The 17,888-nt window shown below is 35.5% G+C and overlaps 1 protein-coding gene, 2 long non-coding RNA genes and 1 pseudogene across 11 annotated transcripts; 2 read left to right on the forward strand and 2 right to left on the reverse strand.

The window, feature by feature from the left end:
- Positions 1 to 356, forward strand: part of LOC133730572 (L-3-cyanoalanine synthase 2, mitochondrial-like) — a 2,080-nt pseudogene extending 1,724 nt beyond the window's left edge.
- A 773-nt stretch (positions 357 to 1,129) lies between these two features.
- Positions 1,130 to 4,858, reverse strand: LOC133734580 (exosome complex component RRP41-like). The gene is made up of 7 exons (XM_062162201.1): positions 4,609 to 4,858; positions 3,813 to 3,891; positions 3,526 to 3,628; positions 3,312 to 3,432; positions 2,522 to 2,610; positions 1,705 to 1,854; positions 1,130 to 1,394 (listed from the first exon to the last, which is right to left on the reverse strand). The coding sequence occupies exons 1-7, from the start codon at positions 4,748 to 4,750 to the stop codon at positions 1,305 to 1,307; spliced, it is 774 nt and encodes a 257-aa protein (XP_062018185.1). The 5' UTR covers positions 4,751 to 4,858; the 3' UTR covers positions 1,130 to 1,304.
- Positions 4,859 to 5,789: 931 nt separating this feature from the next.
- LOC133727994 (uncharacterized) lies at positions 5,790 to 12,960 on the forward strand. 6 transcript variants are annotated; one of them, XR_009855487.1, is made up of 14 exons: positions 5,794 to 6,015; positions 6,452 to 6,589; positions 6,922 to 6,974; positions 7,096 to 7,165; positions 8,473 to 8,523; positions 9,305 to 9,457; positions 10,037 to 10,085; positions 10,686 to 10,755; positions 10,862 to 10,933; positions 11,563 to 11,630; positions 11,707 to 11,852; positions 12,264 to 12,301; positions 12,455 to 12,544; positions 12,688 to 12,960. It is a non-coding gene; the product is annotated as an uncharacterized LOC133727994 (long non-coding RNA). The 6 variants fall into 6 exon arrangements; XR_009855489.1 differs by adding an exon at positions 7,371 to 8,370 and having other exon boundaries at positions 5,790 to 6,015; positions 11,707 to 12,544; XR_009855485.1 differs by having other exon boundaries at positions 5,793 to 6,015; positions 11,707 to 12,301.
- A 374-nt stretch (positions 12,961 to 13,334) lies between these two features.
- Positions 13,335 to 15,739, reverse strand: LOC133727995 (uncharacterized). Of its 4 annotated transcripts, none has more exons than XR_009855493.1 (6): positions 15,543 to 15,739; positions 15,289 to 15,466; positions 15,172 to 15,218; positions 14,130 to 14,375; positions 13,843 to 13,874; positions 13,335 to 13,553 (listed from the first exon to the last, which is right to left on the reverse strand). It is a non-coding gene; the product is annotated as an uncharacterized LOC133727995 (long non-coding RNA). The 4 variants fall into 4 exon arrangements; XR_009855492.1 differs by having other exon boundaries at positions 15,167 to 15,218; XR_009855491.1 differs by having other exon boundaries at positions 15,172 to 15,466; positions 15,543 to 15,735.
- Between the last annotated feature and the right edge of the window lie 2,149 nt (positions 15,740 to 17,888).

Here is a 17,888-nt window from a genome sequence, read left to right on the forward strand (position 1 = left end):
CCAACACCTCCCTCAACTCAACGCATGTATAACTTTTGAGACCTAAATCCCATATGTAAATCCCTCAACTGTCATTTGTACAATCAGATATGACTTTTGGCTATGTTCAAGTTTTGCTCTGTTTCTTATCTGCTTTTGTTTTTGAAGATTGTGCAAAATGATTTGCATGCAATTTGACTTCAAATTGATGCTTGAGGTTTCAAACTTTGGGACAAGTCGATGTAATTTTAGAGGGTGGTATATCATATCAGATATTATTGCATATAATGACATCTTCTGTTTTCTTTTTGTCTCAGGTGATGGATGTCTTCAATAAGATATCAGAACTTTTCCCCGGAGTGTCTGGCTCACCTTGAAACTATGAAAAGCTTTCCCAAACCACTGAGCATGGCACTCATTATCATGACCATGCATTGCATGAGGTGTCATATTAGTGCACTGTTTTGAGATAGTAGTTAGATGTCCTTGGTGTAATCTATTGGATGAACTGAAAGCGAAATGTTGCTATGGGAGTAGAGTGTATATTGAGTTCTGAAAATCTTTCTAGCATTCTCTTGTGTTGTGGGTTTTTGTAGCTGTATTTGAAATGTTACCCAATAAAATTGATAGGATTTACAAAGACTTGCCTATTGTAGAACTGAGGAGTGCCGTGCCATAGACACCATTTGATACATATCTCAAGCGATTTAATTTGTGAGTTGCGTTGATATAAAAATGATTGTATCAGTGAATCATAAGTCATGTACATATGAAGAAATGAATAGGACCAAAATTCAAAAGCAGAGATGAGAGAAATTAGGAGGTCATTGAAGCAAAGCCTTCAGAGGTTATCAAGAATCCCAATGCTTTATGGGTCATCAAGGCTCGTTGCTTCTCGAACTGTTCAAGTGTGCATTGATGGAAGCGTCCAAAGGGTCTGGAGCTTATTGGGGATGAGGGCAGATCAATAATGGGAGATTGGGAGGAAGCTAGACGTTTGCAGTGATGAAAAGTATTCCAAATATAGAATTACTAGATGTTCAGCTGTTTATTAAAGCCTCTATAACTTCTCAGAAGAATCTGAAGCTGATGCAGTTGTACAGGAGCTTTAAGTTTTGGCTCATGCATTTCCACGAAGGAAAGTGACAGCTTGGAGGTAAAATCTGTATTCAAAATTGGACCAAATAATATACAAGCATCTGACCGAACATTAGGAAGAAACAGAAAATAGCAATTCAAATATCTCGAAGTTCAATTTTAAAGGGAAAGGAAAAAAAGTACAGTAATCAAGACCTAACGCTTTCTCATGTATAATTAGTCAAAATCTATTCTTCCAAAGCAGAATCAGGTCCTTTTAAGCATTCCCTCATGATTGTTGCAAGCTTTGCGCTGGCGTCGAGGCATATCTGCATTCCCTGCTTATTGGAAACCATTTTGGTATTGTGAGCCCACATCCAACTTTCTCAGATCATATGATAAACTTGCCACCATCAAATAAACTTCCAGTGGGACTTTAGCATATACCAAGCATGCAACTTTGACAAGCATATCAACCTAATTGACTTCGAATTAAAGTGTTACATCAACTACAAATACAATCTTGGAATCATAACCCACAGCACAACTCAAAGATGACTTTCATGCATTGCATTCTCCCCCTCTGAATGGTAAGATAAGTAAGAACAGCATATAATAGAACAAGGAATAAATCAGCTGACTGCATACCTCATTAATTTTTGGGGTTGACCATTCCCCCGTTATAGTTAGCTGAGTGACTTCATAGCGAGAAGGCATGCAAGCAAGCATTAAGCTTCCATCTTGGTAACTTTCTTCCTCCAAAACAGGATCAATGACTAGGTTCTTTCCAAGACAAGACTAGGCACCACAAACAGAAATCACATGTTAAAAAACAAAGAAAAAAAATCAACAAAAGAATCAAACCTGCATAAAAGTGACTGATATGGGAAGGCATTATTATAACAGCACGCAAATTCCACCGTAGATCTAAGGAAGGCATATGCTATTGTACTTATATAAATTTGATTTATTTATTTTCTAAGAACTTCTATAAATGCATTAGCAGCTTATATCACAAAATGTATAAGTAACTGCCCACATGCTATAGATATTTGAGTAGCTCAATATTTCCCTTATAGGTAAGGAGTGTAAGAGAGTGAGTTCAGACCATGTGGTACTAAACAGAAGAAAGATCTTACAAGAAAGCGTGACATTATTCCTAGTACAGTATTAATGTATATGGTTTCTCCAAAAGGTATAGTTTATAAGTTAAGGGAGGCAACTTACTAGTAAACTTGATATGTAGTTGACATGCCAAAGGAACAGAACAAATACAATACGATGATCAGAAATCACAATTTTCATTCTTTCATGTGCAATGTGCTCAAGTTTCAATTCTCTATAGGTGCATTCCTTCCAGGTTATGCATGAACAAACATCATGTTTGCAAACTAAATAACAAGCCAAATCTTTGTTCTATGCTTAATGTCAAGAGAAAGTAAAAAAGACTGGGCAAGATGAATACCACAGAGACTGAGGCGACAAGGTCATACATCATTATCCCTGCATCTGCTAGGGCAAGACTAGCACATGATATTACTACAGGAAGATCACCTGCAACCGAAAGGAAATAGTTCATTAGCAAGCAAAATAGAAATATTACTGCCTTGCACTCAACTTGAATCATTTTAGGTTGTTTATGACACAACTAACAACAGAATCAATGACTGATATGCACTGCTAATGCTAACATTAAATTGTTGACATATCTCCGTTCTATTCTTAAAAGACTTCTCTCTTCAGTAGAATTGCTTATGAACATTATACGTCTTTTTCTATCTGATTACATTATTGCACTCCATGTAACAAAAGAAAGCTGCGGAACTCTTGAAGTGCCACTGACATTTCCACATATACGACACAATTGTCCAACTGAAAACCCAAGACGATTTTCTAAGGACGCCAAAGTTGAGTCTAAGGAATACCAAGACAGTATCAGTACATATCATAATTTAGGGGACAAATGCAGCACCTCTGTATACAAGTATCTAGCCAGTGGCAGCGATCTTGTATATTGGAGAAAATCAAAGCCAAAGGTTTCACAAAAGCGGTTAAGGAATAATCTGGAAGCACCAATACATGAACAAAAACATTTATATGTACATAGGAGGAGAATATTCTTATATGAACCAATCTAAATTCTTTTCTCTGGGCTTTACATTCTTTTCTTCATGATTGTCTTTTCTTGGTAACCAAAACTTGCAATAGTTGAAATAAAACAGGTTTAAGTTCTACAAACGGAATTGAAAACTTACTGCCCCCAGATTCCAATACCAATGCAAAAACATCCACAGTAGTCTTGGGGAAAGTTTCCAATATTATTGCACCCTCCAAAGCTTTATGAAGCATTGAAGAAAACTCTTTGTGGTCTGACCCCTAAGAGAAATGAGTCTCAACATGGTCATAATAATTTCACTGACCAACAACACTAAGAAAAGAAGATGGGAAAATGCATTTACACTCATATACCTGTCCACGAGCTGGAGTGGCAAATGTTGTATAGCTGACATTGCAATTCAACCGCCCTATATCACTGTACATCATTGCCTTTTTACTCTCTCTTGGACCAAATCTAAACATATCAAGAAAAGTAAGATTGAAAACATGTTTCACATATCTATTTGCATCTTGGATCAATGCTAAACAATAATAAGTAAAAAATAAATGGAAAGAAACTGTCTGAAAAATCAAATAAGTCTATATGTTTATGGATCATGAAGTCAGTGAAAGTTTGGATTTCAAAGAGCTATACTCACACAGAAACAATGACCTTGGTATTTCCAAATTCTGCATATGCAGATCCTGCAGCAGCGTTTACAGCACCAGTCTTGAAAACTGTAAGTTACCACAAGCTTGAGTTTCTTTATGCATGTAATAATGCAAGATTTCAGCACACTTTTCAGTAAAAAAACTTATGAACAATAACAAAATTTGTACGAGCCCCGTGAGTTTTATAAGAGCATCACTTTCTGAACATCTACCATCTTATTAGTTTTAGATAGAAACTCTAATTAGAAGGAACAAGGCAACATCAACAAGGTCCATGACCACAATTTTTGGCTATTTCAAACATCGACAGCTTATAAATATGCATTGGAAGTCTATCAAGGAAGGTTGATCACCATTATCAACCGAAAATGCGTGCTATTTCTCTCTCCCTAGCCCACATTATCAACCAAAACTTCATATTCATAAGAGCTTCAAGCATACATTTCTTCCGGGATTAGTAAAACACGTCTCCCCCACATACCACCAATCATCTAAACACATACAAAAACTTCAAACCCCTATAATGGTGAAGCAAATCGACATTCAACAGCAAATATAGCCTAGTAATAAGAAAGCTTTAAACTAAAACTGCAAGCTCAGTTCTTTGCGTCCAAAACAGTTTCAATTTCACAATTGGTGAGCTGAAACCAATTCAATAAGTCCCACATTCGACACGGAAAAGAGTTATAAGTAGCATCAAATCAAAACAAAACGAAAAGCAAGAGAATTGAAGACTGACAGAATAAAGGAAGGAACTTTGGGTGGAACAGAGAAGGGGCTTACATGCAGGTCTGCATTGGTGGAATTCACGGCCATCGGTTCGGACCCAATCGACGTCGTCGTTTCGGAAGATGAGTGACTTGGTTTTCCGGGTCGTGGGGGACGGCGAGTAAGTACTCGGAGCTCCTCCAGGTTGTCCGGCCATTCGGGCTCGCTTTGGAATTTCAGAGAGGCGAAGGTGGTAAAGAGAGGTTTAGACTCAACAGAGGCAAAGACCGGAAGCTCTCTCTATTTGCACAATACTTTGGTGTCTTTTTTTTTTTTTTTGAATAAGAAAAGTTGAGGTAAGAGGGAGGTTTCCCTACACTACCAGAGTTATGACAAACCTACGAGCTCAACTCAATAGGACTTACGAAACTGGCCAGTGTCCCAGCTCAGCCCATTGGTATGGAATTATGCAGGACATTTTCTAGATTGCCCACCAAATGAGAGATTGTTGATAGCGGGGATCGAATTTGTGTGGGTTTACACCTCAAGTCCGCCCTTGCCAACTGAACCAACTCTCATTGGCAAACAGAGGCAAAGACCGGAAGCTCTCTCTATTTGCACAATACTTTGGTGTCTTTTTTTGTTTTTCTTCTTCTTCTTCTCCGCAACGAGTCCAAATGTTTATATATTAAATAAAATGATACCTAACTTTTAAAAGTAATAAAAAAAGTACGTAAATTTTTTAAAAACAGATCAACGTCATACCTCCATCTAATCTCCGTTATGTATCTTTTTACTTCTTTTACTTTCTCATTTTCCTTCTCAGCCATCGTTCCTTCTTCCTCTTGAATATTTGCATATTCAATTTTCTTCCGCCTTAGGAGATTAACCATAGAATGAAAACCTTACAATAGATCTTAGGAAGGAATATGAAGCAATAAAAGAATGCCAATTGATTATGAAGAAACAACCAAGTGGCCGAATGAAACAACAAGTTTGAATCACGAACCACCATTCCACTCAATTTCAATTCCAACGCCAAACACACACAGAAACCCGGTTAATTATTAAGTAATTATACATATTTACAATATACGAAAGCTAAACTACACTGTTGCTGTAGATTTCACAAAAGACAAAATGAATGAATAGTGGACTGGCGATTGTGCCCTCCGTGCTGTTGGTTATTGCACGCAATGAATAGTTCCCTTACTATTCTACCCTTGCCTCATGTCTTCGGTGTTGGATAGCGATCGTTGTCGGGTTTGGAATTCAGCCACTCAGATCAAGAAAAAAAAAAAAAGCAAAAGAAGAGAAAAGAAGGAAAAGAAGAATCGAAGAGAGGGGAAGATCTCGCCGATAACCGTCGGGTTTGAAACTCAGCCACTTAGATCAAGATCAAAAAAAGCAAAAGAAGAGAAAAGACGGAAAAGAAGAATAGAAAAGAGGAGAAGATCTCGCCGAGAATAGACCGGCCGGAAGGTATTTGTTTGATTTTTTTTTTTTTTTTTTTGTGGGTTTTTTCTTCTTTTGTTGGATGTTTTTGAGGACGGTAGTTGTTTTTGGATATTTTGAATTAAGTGGACGATGGTTCGATTTGTTATTTGGTGATTTGATTTGTATGGTTTTGGCTTTAGATTAGTTGTGAATGATTTCATAGAGTTTGGTCGTTTTCATTGTTTTGATGACTATCAATTAATTCCATGGAGATTCAAGGTTGCATGATGAGCTCACCACCAAATTGGAGCAGTTTTTTTTTTTTTTTTTACCCACTTCAGTACAGATATATCAAATATGGTCAAATCGTGACTTATTAATGGAGCTGAAAACGAATAGGAGAGGTTTGGTTTTCAAAGCTTATCTGCGAGATTTGATATAAAATTTCGGATTTTGAATTTTTGATTTGATGTCATCGTAGGTCGCTGGGGTGGGAAAGAGAAAGAGGAGAGATCCAAGATTGTGGTGGACTTCCGGGGGAAGGTTTGAGTTTGTTTCTGGAGAGGTGGATGCTAAAATTTTGATCGAGTTTGGGGGAGAGCTTTCAGCAGGAGAAGAGGTGTGTGTTTGATTTCGGTTTCTTTCAGTTGTCTAAAATTGTGGTTTAATTTGATTGAGTTTTGTGTCTCTAAATTTTGTGTATTTTGTATATTAGGATGTAAATGAAAATAATCTTCTTTCTTTGAGCAAATAAACTAAATTTCTTCTGGGTATGCACATATATGTATGTTTGTATACAGAGTAACTGAGACGTTTAACCATACTCCTTCTTATGTTTTAGACTATTACTTCTTTTTAAAATGGGTAGTTGAAAGCACATAATTGACATGTATAATGTTGGGTACCTTAATTGGCATATTGAAGTCCCTTTTCTTTTATGATGATTTCCAGTGTAGAGATGAAGAAGGGATATTCTTGGTATATTCAGTCAGTAGCTTTGAAAGGTGAGTTTTTTATTTTTATTTTTTATTTTTAACTCAATTCGCATATGATCATTCAAGGCTTCAAACTTCTAAATCTGATTCTCAAAGTCTTGATCTTTTGTTGCTTTTGGTTTACTTGCAGCACCTGTGTATTCAATTGGACCAATTTAGGAGTGGAGTGCCTTTTGTGTAATAAAAAGTTTCTGGTCAAGGTAAGTGTTTTGATGCCCTTGATTAGGTTTTTGTGGTTGGAGATGGTCAATTTCCCTAAGAGTTATTTGATTTAGGTCTGAAGTTGTTATCTTCAGCATGTGTGTGTAGTTGCAGATGCCTTTGATCAGGTTTCTGGGTGGGAGATAGTAATTTTACATAAAGCTTATTGTATATGGACTGAATTGTATTGTTCTTTGTGCATAGTATGAAGGAATTCCTGGGAATGGAGTAGCTTGAACACCGCTTATTATGGTGGAGTATCATTAAAATGAGATGTATTGTTTGACATATATTATCTAGAACCCCCACTTATTGTCAAAACAAAAAGAAAGTGAAATGGTTAATTGCTTTTGGGGGGTAACAATGAATACAGAAGTCATTGCCTACAATAGCTCTTTATGTGAGTGGACATAATGGGGAGTGCAATTTCTTTCTGCTGTTTCGGATTATATAGTGCAAATTGTTTCTGTTTCATATTTGTTAGTTGATTACATGGAATAAAAACCTGTAGGCTGTATACTGCTGGTATTAAAAGGAAAGTCTCTGATCCTATGTACTGTAAATATTGACATTTAGAAGATTAACATTTCTCTGGAATTTTTTATATGTTTTTGCTTATTTATTTGAATACGGTATCAGTTTGCCACAAAGAACTATTTGGTAGGTGGGAATTTGAAACACCAGTTCATCCATATTCTGCTTAGTGCTGCTTTCCTTATTCTACACTCTACATTCTAGAGTTGTATACAGAATTACAGTTGAATTAAAAATGGGTTCATAAACACACTCAGTTGAACAAGTCAAAGATAATAATCTATGGCATTCTGTACATACTAGAACTCTCTATTTTTACTTAAATACTGAGACCAAGAGAAGGAAATACATTCATGACCCTTATATATACCATAGACTTCCATGTCATCAAAAGAAAAGAAAAAGAAAAAAAAACACTTCCATGTGCTAAACTAATTAATAACATCAGCTTGGATAATGAGGTTAATATAAAAGTTTCCCTTGGATTTTTAAACTATTGTTAGTCATTTCATGATATTAATTATATCTATTTTGCTTTCCGAGCTTAATAATGCTCCTGTTGTGCTGAGAGGATTTGAATTTAGCAAACTTCAGGAAAACTATCAGCAAGTTTGTTGATTGATTGAACCAAAGTATAGAAATAGGCAATTCATTAGTCCTTGAAATGAAGGTAGTGCCCTTTTTAAATGGCTTTGTTCGGTATTTTTCTCCATTTGATTTTGATTAGGTTTGTCTACCTATATATAAAGTTTTTAATTTACTGCTGTTATAGGTGCGGACTGTTGATAGAAGTTGAGTCTCACTTTTGGCATTTCTCTATCAGGTGACATTTTCTCTTTCCTCTTTTATGTTTTTGTAATGTTGTTTTTAATCTCTAGATTGTGTTTGTTACTTATTTCATTTTTTTTAATCCTGTTCTGTCGTTTGTGTGAAATATATGTTGTTATTTGATGATTCAGTTTTCCCCTTTTTTTTTTTTTTTTGGATTATGCGCCTGAGTTCATGCTATGGTATTGTCTGTCCTTTACATGGATATGGCGTTTACAAATTATAAAAGAAATCTTTTTTTTTTTTGGCCTACGTCATTGTTCTAAATTGCATTTTGTCGGGAGAGCGGAAATGGTTGTGAAACCGTTGAAAAAGTGTGTTTCCTTCTGTTTTGAAATATTGTTTTGATATTTATGAACATTATTATTTTTAAAGCTGAATCTAAACTTTATTTTCGTGTAAATTTGGTGTTTGTTTCGGGTTCAGTGTCTACTCACTTTAGTAACAAACTGTCAACATTCATAACAACAGCAGCAGTAAAGATTGCTATTCACTTTTTCTTGCATTAGTAAGGACTTAGATAAAGATACTGAGGGAAAGACATACAGCAGTGGTATAAAAATAATCAAAGATTTGTCTATGAAATTTGAAAAGTGGTAGGCATTGACAAAAAGCCAAATATTTCTAACTGGTCTAATATTTGAAGTCTATTTATGTGAGTTATTGTTTAATTGTGCACAATAGGCTGAAGTAGACAATGGAGCTGAGGAGTATTTTCCTATGTATTAATTTACATTTGAATTCAACTTATATCAATCTTATGAATCCTGTATCAGATGACATCTATCAATGGAAACCGGGAACTAGGAGTATAACACTCGCTGTATTTTCTCAATTGCTGCGATTCTCTAAGATTCTCAACTTTCCGGTCTCAATTTATCAAACAATGAGGATTGGTTTGTGCTTCAGTCTAAGGCAATGAGAATGAGGTAATTTTACTTGCTTTTGGTTGAAAAACCCGATCATATGATCGCATGCCTAATTTCAAGGGCCCAAATGGGACAAAGAGAACGAATATACATTGCATGTTGATAGGATTTGGTATCATTTGGAACTATATATTCACACTGCACAACTGGTATTAAGCATGAAAATGAACTATATATTGGGTTGGGTTCATTTGAAATTTGATTACTGAAAATGAAGTAAAGGTGGAGTCTTTTTGTTTTGTTTATTGGTTTTTATTTGTTGGTTTTTGAAGGTATCAATTGGAACTGTCGGAACTGTGTAAGAAAACTTGGGAGGAGAACATAATTGTGTGTCTGGAAACTGAATATAGGGATATGACTAACTCAAATTAATTTTACAGTCGGATTAGGTGGAAGTTTGAAGGTTCAAGACTTGAATGCCATAATACGCATCTTTGGGATGCTGAAAACATGACATGATGTTTCCCAGTCTATGACTTAATGTTTAGGAATTACGAGTTTGAGCTGTAGCTTGCTGGTTATATATTCATGGGACTGATTTGCTTTCAGTGTTCTAATTTGTTATTTTGTGTAATGCAGCAAAGGGTGACAAGTTGTTGGCGTCGCAAAATGCAGAGAGCCATCAGAGGTGTGTTATCGGCTTTTTTGTATCTTAAATTGATTGAGAAATATTCATTCTGTTAAATTGTTTGTTCTCTTTAATAAGCGCTATATGGGGCGCATATCTGTGTTTCCCATGAATTCATTTCTCTACATCTTTTTACAATGGTCTCTTCAAAAGAAAAGATATGGTTTTAGGATGAAGGCAAATTTAAAATCTGTTGAAAGGAAGGTAGAAATAACTGATAATGAGTATGCATAAACTAGGGGTCCCATCTCACGAGTGCACTTAGTGATAACTTAATACTACATTGTGTGGCTGTCTTGCTCAGGTTGTCCAGCAGTTCCAAGAATTGTTTTGGAACTTTGTTCTTCATTTATATGATGTGCAATCTTTGTAGCAAGAACTAATTTGCTCATCTAATTTTCTTGCACGGTGTTCCTGTGCAAGCTCGGCAAACACCACCATTGTTGCAGTACTTTGTTACTATAGGGAAACTCAACACTTTTGAATCATTGGAATTGTCACGTTTGGTTGTAAATCAAAACAAGAAGCATCTTTTGGAGAATTGGCTATTTGAGGACAAGCTTGAATGTAGCGAAGAGCTAACTTTTTCGATAATTTCAGGACGACAAAGTTACTAGATGAAGAAATTGAAGAGGACGAGATGTTCTGGAATCAGGAGGCTCTTAAAGAGGTAATATTTTTTTTTCTCCTCTTTCTTTTTTCGAAGTTTTGTTTACTGTAATTTGTACTACTGTACACTGTTTGTAATTTACGTTCATGAATGGATATTGTGGTAGGAGGAAGAAGATGATAACTATGAAGTGGAGCTGAAAGTTGTTGATTTGTTTGATAATGACTTGGTTAAAGATGTGAGTTCTCTTCTACCAGGGTTCAAATTGTTTACTTTAATTTCGAGTTTTCTAGCATTTCAGAGGAAATATGTGAGTTGAAATTACCTCTATCGATTTGTTTGTGCAATTGATTGGGAACTAAGCTGTGATTATTTTGAGCTGACGTCGACAAATCTTTTCATTTCCTTTGATTATGTATTTTACAAACTTAATAGCTTATACCTGAAGTCACCAACTGATGTGTATAAGAAATTATGCTGATTTTGGGGGTTTTACTGATTTTGAATCAATTTGGCACCTTACAAATGGTGAGCAATGTTCAATTAGAATTTAAGCTCCAAGCATACAGTGCTATAGTCAATGCTGATAAGGATTGCCTAAGGATCTGTTAGACCCTATTTAAAATTTTGACATCATAAGTGCACTTATGATGTCAATCCCTATTTAAAATTTAGAAAAACCTCAGAAGTGAAATGGAGCATTTGATACATGCATATAGAACTTTGCCAAAAATACCAATTTACATATTAAAAGGTTTTCTGGTGTGCATGCATTTTAATTAGTACTTGGAAATTGGAAGTACAGAATATCTCATGCAAGGCAATAGATTGTGTTAATATTAATTATAGCTGGCTTAATACTATCAGTTCCTAAGCTGGATTGAGCGATGCTGTGATTTGGTGTTGAAGCATCTTTCAGTCATCCAGAAACAAAGGTATGTTGCTACTCTCTTAATACACTATTTGTCTCTGTCTCTCAAAATGTACTAATGCATATTATGACTCTTCTAGATGCTGATGAAAAAAGTTGATGCATTGATGAAAGCCATGGAGCAGAGTCTGAAAATAAAGAGAGAAACCGTAGCTAAAGATAAAGAAGCTGCAGCAGCCAAGGTGGATGCTGACAAAAAGAACAGAATTATAAACTCATCTAAGAGGTTCTAATTACTTTTCAACAGCCTCAATACCATTCTTTCCTTTTGTATGATGCTTCTGTAGCAGCATCCCTTTCAAATATTAAAATTTTTCAGATCTGATCACCTGAATATATGATTGATTTTATGGTTTACTTCTAATTGCTGGGGGTAACAAAAGCATCTTCAATGTTTGGTTACACGAGATTTATTGAAGATAATGTGGAGATTTAGTCTTTATGAGCAATGTGTCCTATTATGATCATACGACAATAATTCCCGCAGCAAAGTTTCAGCTTAATGACAAATTTAAACCCAGTTCGTTTTTCTGTCCAAGTTTATGTACAAAATTTGGGTTCCTGTTTCTTTAAAGTTTTATTTTGGGTTCTGATTCTGCGTCATTTTGATGCGTCAAATCTGATATAACTCCCCTAGGTCCACTCCTTGATAAGACTGAACGTTATTTCACCAAGGTAAACTCAACCTCCTGTGCAAAAAATTTAAGTTCATGTATTTTGATTATCGATCTCTGCATTCTTCCGTGACTACAAAGGAACTCCATAAGAAAGCTGACTGGTAAGATGTCTTCTAATATTTATTTATTATCTGCTTTGCCTACATTTTAGATAATAAGCTTCTGATAGAACACTTGGAAATGAAGCGTACTGTTGAAAGGCCAACTGTCGACAACCTTATCTGGTTTGCTCACATTTTAGGTAATAAGCTAACCTCATTAATTCATGAACAGCTAATATATGTTCTCAAGGTTTTCCATGGTAAAATTCAGGTTTCTATCATTTTTGCAGTAAATAAGCTAATACATAGATCATAAATCGGTTCTATCATTCTTTTCATGCAGAAAGATATGAGAAGTTGAAGTTGGAGATTGTGAATAGAAAGAGCGAGAATGAAAATTTAAGGCAGAATTCATCGACCAAATTAAGAGACCAGCTATTGACCAGCATTGCTCTTCAGCAAGCAACACCAACACCGACTGAACATTGTATTCAATTTATAGCTTCATTAAAGTACATACATCAAGTTTGATCTGAAATTCTCAGTTTTGTATCAATCACATTATCATCTATTAAACCAGTTCCCGCGCAAGCCGCGGGCAACTATTGCTCGTTATTACTATATGAAGCAAACAATTACTATTGTCGATGATTATAAGGCTTATTCTTGAATTGCTTTCACTTTGGCAGATGGTTAAAATTTTTATAATCATTATCAATCAACAATACCATTTTTTTCTCTCTTTTCCTCCAAGGAGTAGTACAGTTCAGACAAACAAGTTCTAGAGGTTGATATTCATAATATGAACTTGATTTTATTTCTATTTTATTCACTTTCTTTTCTATTATCAAATACAACAGTGTGATATTAGAGGAAAATTAAAGTATAGTTGTTCACTCAAAAGTCAAAATTCAGGCTGAACTTTGACCTCATAAATTATAAATCATAGTGTATATGGTTACCGTTTCTCCTTTTAGAAATCAGCAAGTATAATAGTAACACAACTAGATTATTCTCCCGCGCGATGCTGCGGGTTTTCTTTTGTCTCAAATTTGTATGTTATAGTTGAGTCTCTTGAATTTCATTGTATCACGTCAATATTTATACTTACATATCATACTTTCATTACTACTAAAAGAAAATAATGAGCAGACCACTTCACTGTTGTGATTGCACTTAATTTGTAGCTCAAAATAGTCTCCTACAAATCTGGAAGAAGAATGAATTAAAAAAAATTAGATATTAAAAAAAAAAAAAAAAACAGGAAGTAGAATGAATCAGAAGAAATTGAACATTAAAAAAAAAAATACTCATAAGATGGAATGCAAAATCAAACAGACCGTGCAACATATGTGATGCCATAGATAACCACAGAAATAAATGGGACAATGAATCGAAATTCAAATGTTCTACAGCCACTTCATTTACATAGTATTCATTTAAGAACATTAGAGCTCCACAATAACAAACTGAAAACAGTAACAAAAATACAGCTGACCTGCAATGACAGTATACTGATCAGCAAGCTTCCTGCACCAAAACCAAGAGCATAACATACAATCAACTTTACTAATCAAACCTTAGCCTAATCTAATCCAAATAAGTATATATATGAGTAACTTAAATACTATAATGTATGAGTATAACTGGTATGGAAAAGTTAAAGTTACTGATACATATAACTGAATATTATAAAAAAAAATATTAAAAAAAATACCAAAGGTAATATTATAACTGAATATTATAAAAGTTAAGTTCTTAGCATGGTATGTCTTTCAAAATTACCTTTAAAAGGATTTCTCTTCCATCACGTATTGATGCACCTGAACATGTATCCAAAAGCATATTTTAGTAGTAGGAAGAAACACAGAATATTTTCCACATCGATTGCCCCAAGATCGATGCATGACCTATCAATTGAACATTTGTTTCACTGTGCTATCATTGGTACAGTTGAAACTGGGATATACGATTCGATTCAACAATTATGAGCTACACAAGATCAAACTTCAAATACAGATGATGCCAAAGCTGCATCAACAAAACAAATTTAGATGTTAATAAGTGAAGGCCAAAGTTGACTACAAAGTAATGTAAATGTTCTGTACACATTAGAAGTATCATCAATTCTTTTTTGGGTCTTTAAGTATCTGGGATTAAACACTTTAGCATCTGAATTATTGATATCACAGGAAACATAAGAAGACCCCAAGAGCAGGGCGCATCATCTGTTAGCTTGGGTATTTGTTTAGTATGTTGAGTATGTTCTAAAGAAAAAGAAGATTGAACAGAATGATAATATAAAAAAAAAAAAAAACATGGGAGGAACAAAATCAGTCAACAAATAATGAAAATATGCTCCCAACATTGCACACAACAGAGAAGTCAAGAAATTCATTGCTAACTGTCCCAGTGATCTGGCTTGCAGAGACTGTGAAGATCATTACACCCCATCTCAAAATTAAACACTCAAACACTCAAAACAGATAAGCTCTAGAGTCCAAATTGGCTCTGAAATTAAGATCACAGCCACCAACACCTAGAACACAGACATTTAGATCAGAAAATCAATGATCCCAAAAACCATGCAAACACAGCAACCCCAAAAACTCGACGAAAAAAAAAATACAAATAGCCACAAACAGATAGAGCTGTGATTCTGAAAAAAAAAAAAAAAAAAAAAAAAAAAAACCGATTGTTCCCGTCCCCCTCTTCCTTTTCTCTGAGTTATCTACCTTCTTCAACTGTTAATTTCATATATTACCAATCAGATAACTTCAGCTCTTCCAATTATGGGAAACAAATGGAATTGAATTACCAACCTTACCAATCAGTGAAGAATTTCAAGCTCCTATATTCTTGTTCTTCTTTCTTCTTCAAAACCCATAGAGCTTTCATCAAACAGAGAAAAAAAAAAAAGCAAATTCTGAAATTCAATTCTCACATATTCCCAGCATGAACTTGGTGTATCAAATTCTTCTTCCACTTCCTGTTTCCTGTTCTTCCTTTCCCTGGAATTAGCCTTCACTTCCTCTCTCTCTCTCTCGCAGAAGAGTGAGAAGACCCAAAAGACACAGAAAACCTCCGTCTCTCTCTCTCTCTCAATCTATCTCTATCACTTTCTGAAAAGTTCAGATGGAGATATGTCAAAATTGAAAATTGATGGAAGATTTTGGAGCAATTGAAGGCGCGAATTACCTGTTCGTCGACGATATTGATATGGGAGAGCTGAGAGTCGGATTCACGGCGGAGATCCAAATTGAGAGAGCAATCGTGGTTATACGGTTATACGGCTGTAGAAGAAAGAAGAAACCGACGGTAGCGTTTGGCAGAACGATGGCAGAGCCGTAAAACAATTTAGAATGAGGGCAAAACCGTCATTTCGATGTGAACAGTGATGAACAGTGCTTAGGAACAGTGATGAACAGTGCTTAGGAACAGTGTAGGACGCTTAGTATATAGTAAATTTGTTTTTCTTTTTTAGGGATGTTCTTCAACATCTCGCTATCTTGGAATCAGAATATAACATATGTGAATGTATATAAAGTTTCTGTAGAAAACTTCTTCATTTTTAGTATGAAATATCAAGCTCAGTGCGTGCTCTCATTTTCTCTCAAAGTTTTCCAAAGTTCTCCATCCATGTTCATTACAATTCACCATAGTTGTTAATGAATTTCTTACTCTATGATGATTTCATCCTACGATAAGAACGAAACAAGTGTTTTTAATGTTTTATTTCTTTCAAGAACATTGTTATATCCAGTACTAAAAGTCGATGGATTGATTTAAAATTTACCTATCCTATTAAGAGAGCATGGGTTTCCTTATTGGTTTCCTGTTTTTTCTCACAATTTATAGTTGCTAGTTAATCCTGAAAGCTTCTGTAACTGCTCAACGATTTATTTCTTCTTTAACTATTAGAGTACTTCTGTAACTGCTAAGCCAAAAATTAGTTTCTAGTCTCTTTCAGTTGGGATTCCTATCTTGAACGTCTGTAATGAAAAACTTCAAACTTCATATAGGTTTACAAGTAATTTTGCCGTTCGGAACTTGAAAATTTTCAATTAAGTTATGTAGTTAGTCATAGTCATAATATTGTATTTTTACATACCGCGATTGAAATTTGTGTGAGATATTTCATGCTAGTTCCCTGCAGAGCACCAATCTTGAAATGCTTTCCGTGAGCATTTACAAATCACACATTTGCTCAAACAAAAGTCCTTCAAAACGCAGAGTTACTCATTATTACTGGATGAAGCAAATGAGTACTATTGCCAATGATTATGAGGCTTATTCTTGAATTGCTTCGACTTTGATATGTGGTTAAAAATTTTATAATTATTATCAATCATCAATACCAATTTTTTTTTTCTCTTTTCCTTCAAGGAGTAGTAAAGTTCTGAAAAACAAGTTCTTGAAGTTGATATTCATAATAAACTTGATTTTATTTCTATTTTATTCACAATACAACAACGTGACATATCGAAACTCAAGAAAGTTGAACTTAAAAAAACCCTATGACGCTCTCTCTTTCTCTCTCAAGAGTAACCCTAAGGCCGTCATCGATCTTGCTTAATGGCGGTGCTGCAAACTTTCTGACTCTCAACAGAGAGGTTTCCCGGCCACGTAGTGACTCGGGCTCTTGGAATTGGAAGGGGGGCAGCGCTTCTCTTTCTACTTCCCTCCTCGGCGGCGACGGCGATTGGTTTCGCCTGTGCTCCTTGAATTCATGTGTGGATCGGCTTCGTCTTCTTGGCAGACCGAAGCCTCAGATGGTGGCCATCTTGGCCGCGTTGCAGCAAGTCTCCTCGCCTCCATGGTCCGACGGAGTAGGGACTTTCGGTGCCGGATCTGTCTTGCCGTGGGTGACAAAGAATTGGAAGCTATTTAGCGCAAGGCTGGCTTCAATACCGAGCTTGGTTTCTGCCGGCAGTGGCGGAGACGGATTAGTGCAAGCAGCTAACTATGGTGGTGCTGGTGCCGGAATGCACACAGGTTGCCCAACACTGATGGCAACACTGAGGAGGGAGTGGATGGCACACAGGTTTTCTATTTGGGAAGTTTTGATGAATGAAGAGGGAGTGGATGGCGACACGTCATCCTCTACTCCACATGTTGCTTGATTTTTGATCTTGGTAGCAAAGACCAGTTGCTCTGAGGGTCATTTTTACTTTATTGCTTCGGAGTTTCTAGGTTTTTGTTTGAAATAATGGTGCGTAGATTTTCTAAAAGGTGGGTGTACTGGGAGTATTATGGGTTCTTGTTCTTGTTTAGAATAGGAGTTTTAGGGTACTCTGAGGAACGATTCTTTCTGTCGACCCCATAGGAGTATTTCGTTTTTGTACTGCTTGTTGAATCTATATAATGGGCTGACCTCTTTTGATCAAAAAAAAAAAAAAAAAAAAAACAACGTGATATTGGAAGAAAATTAAAGTATAGTTGTTTCACTCAAAATTCAGCTGATCTTCGACGGTTTCATTAATCAAGGCTTGAGGGCGGCCGCATCAGCCCTTTATTGAAAAAAAAAAAAAAAAAAGTCTATCA

This window comes from Rosa rugosa, chromosome 2 (assembly GCF_958449725.1).
Source record: "Rosa rugosa chromosome 2, drRosRugo1.1, whole genome shotgun sequence".
Lineage (NCBI taxonomy): Eukaryota > Viridiplantae > Streptophyta > Magnoliopsida > Rosales > Rosaceae > Rosa > Rosa rugosa.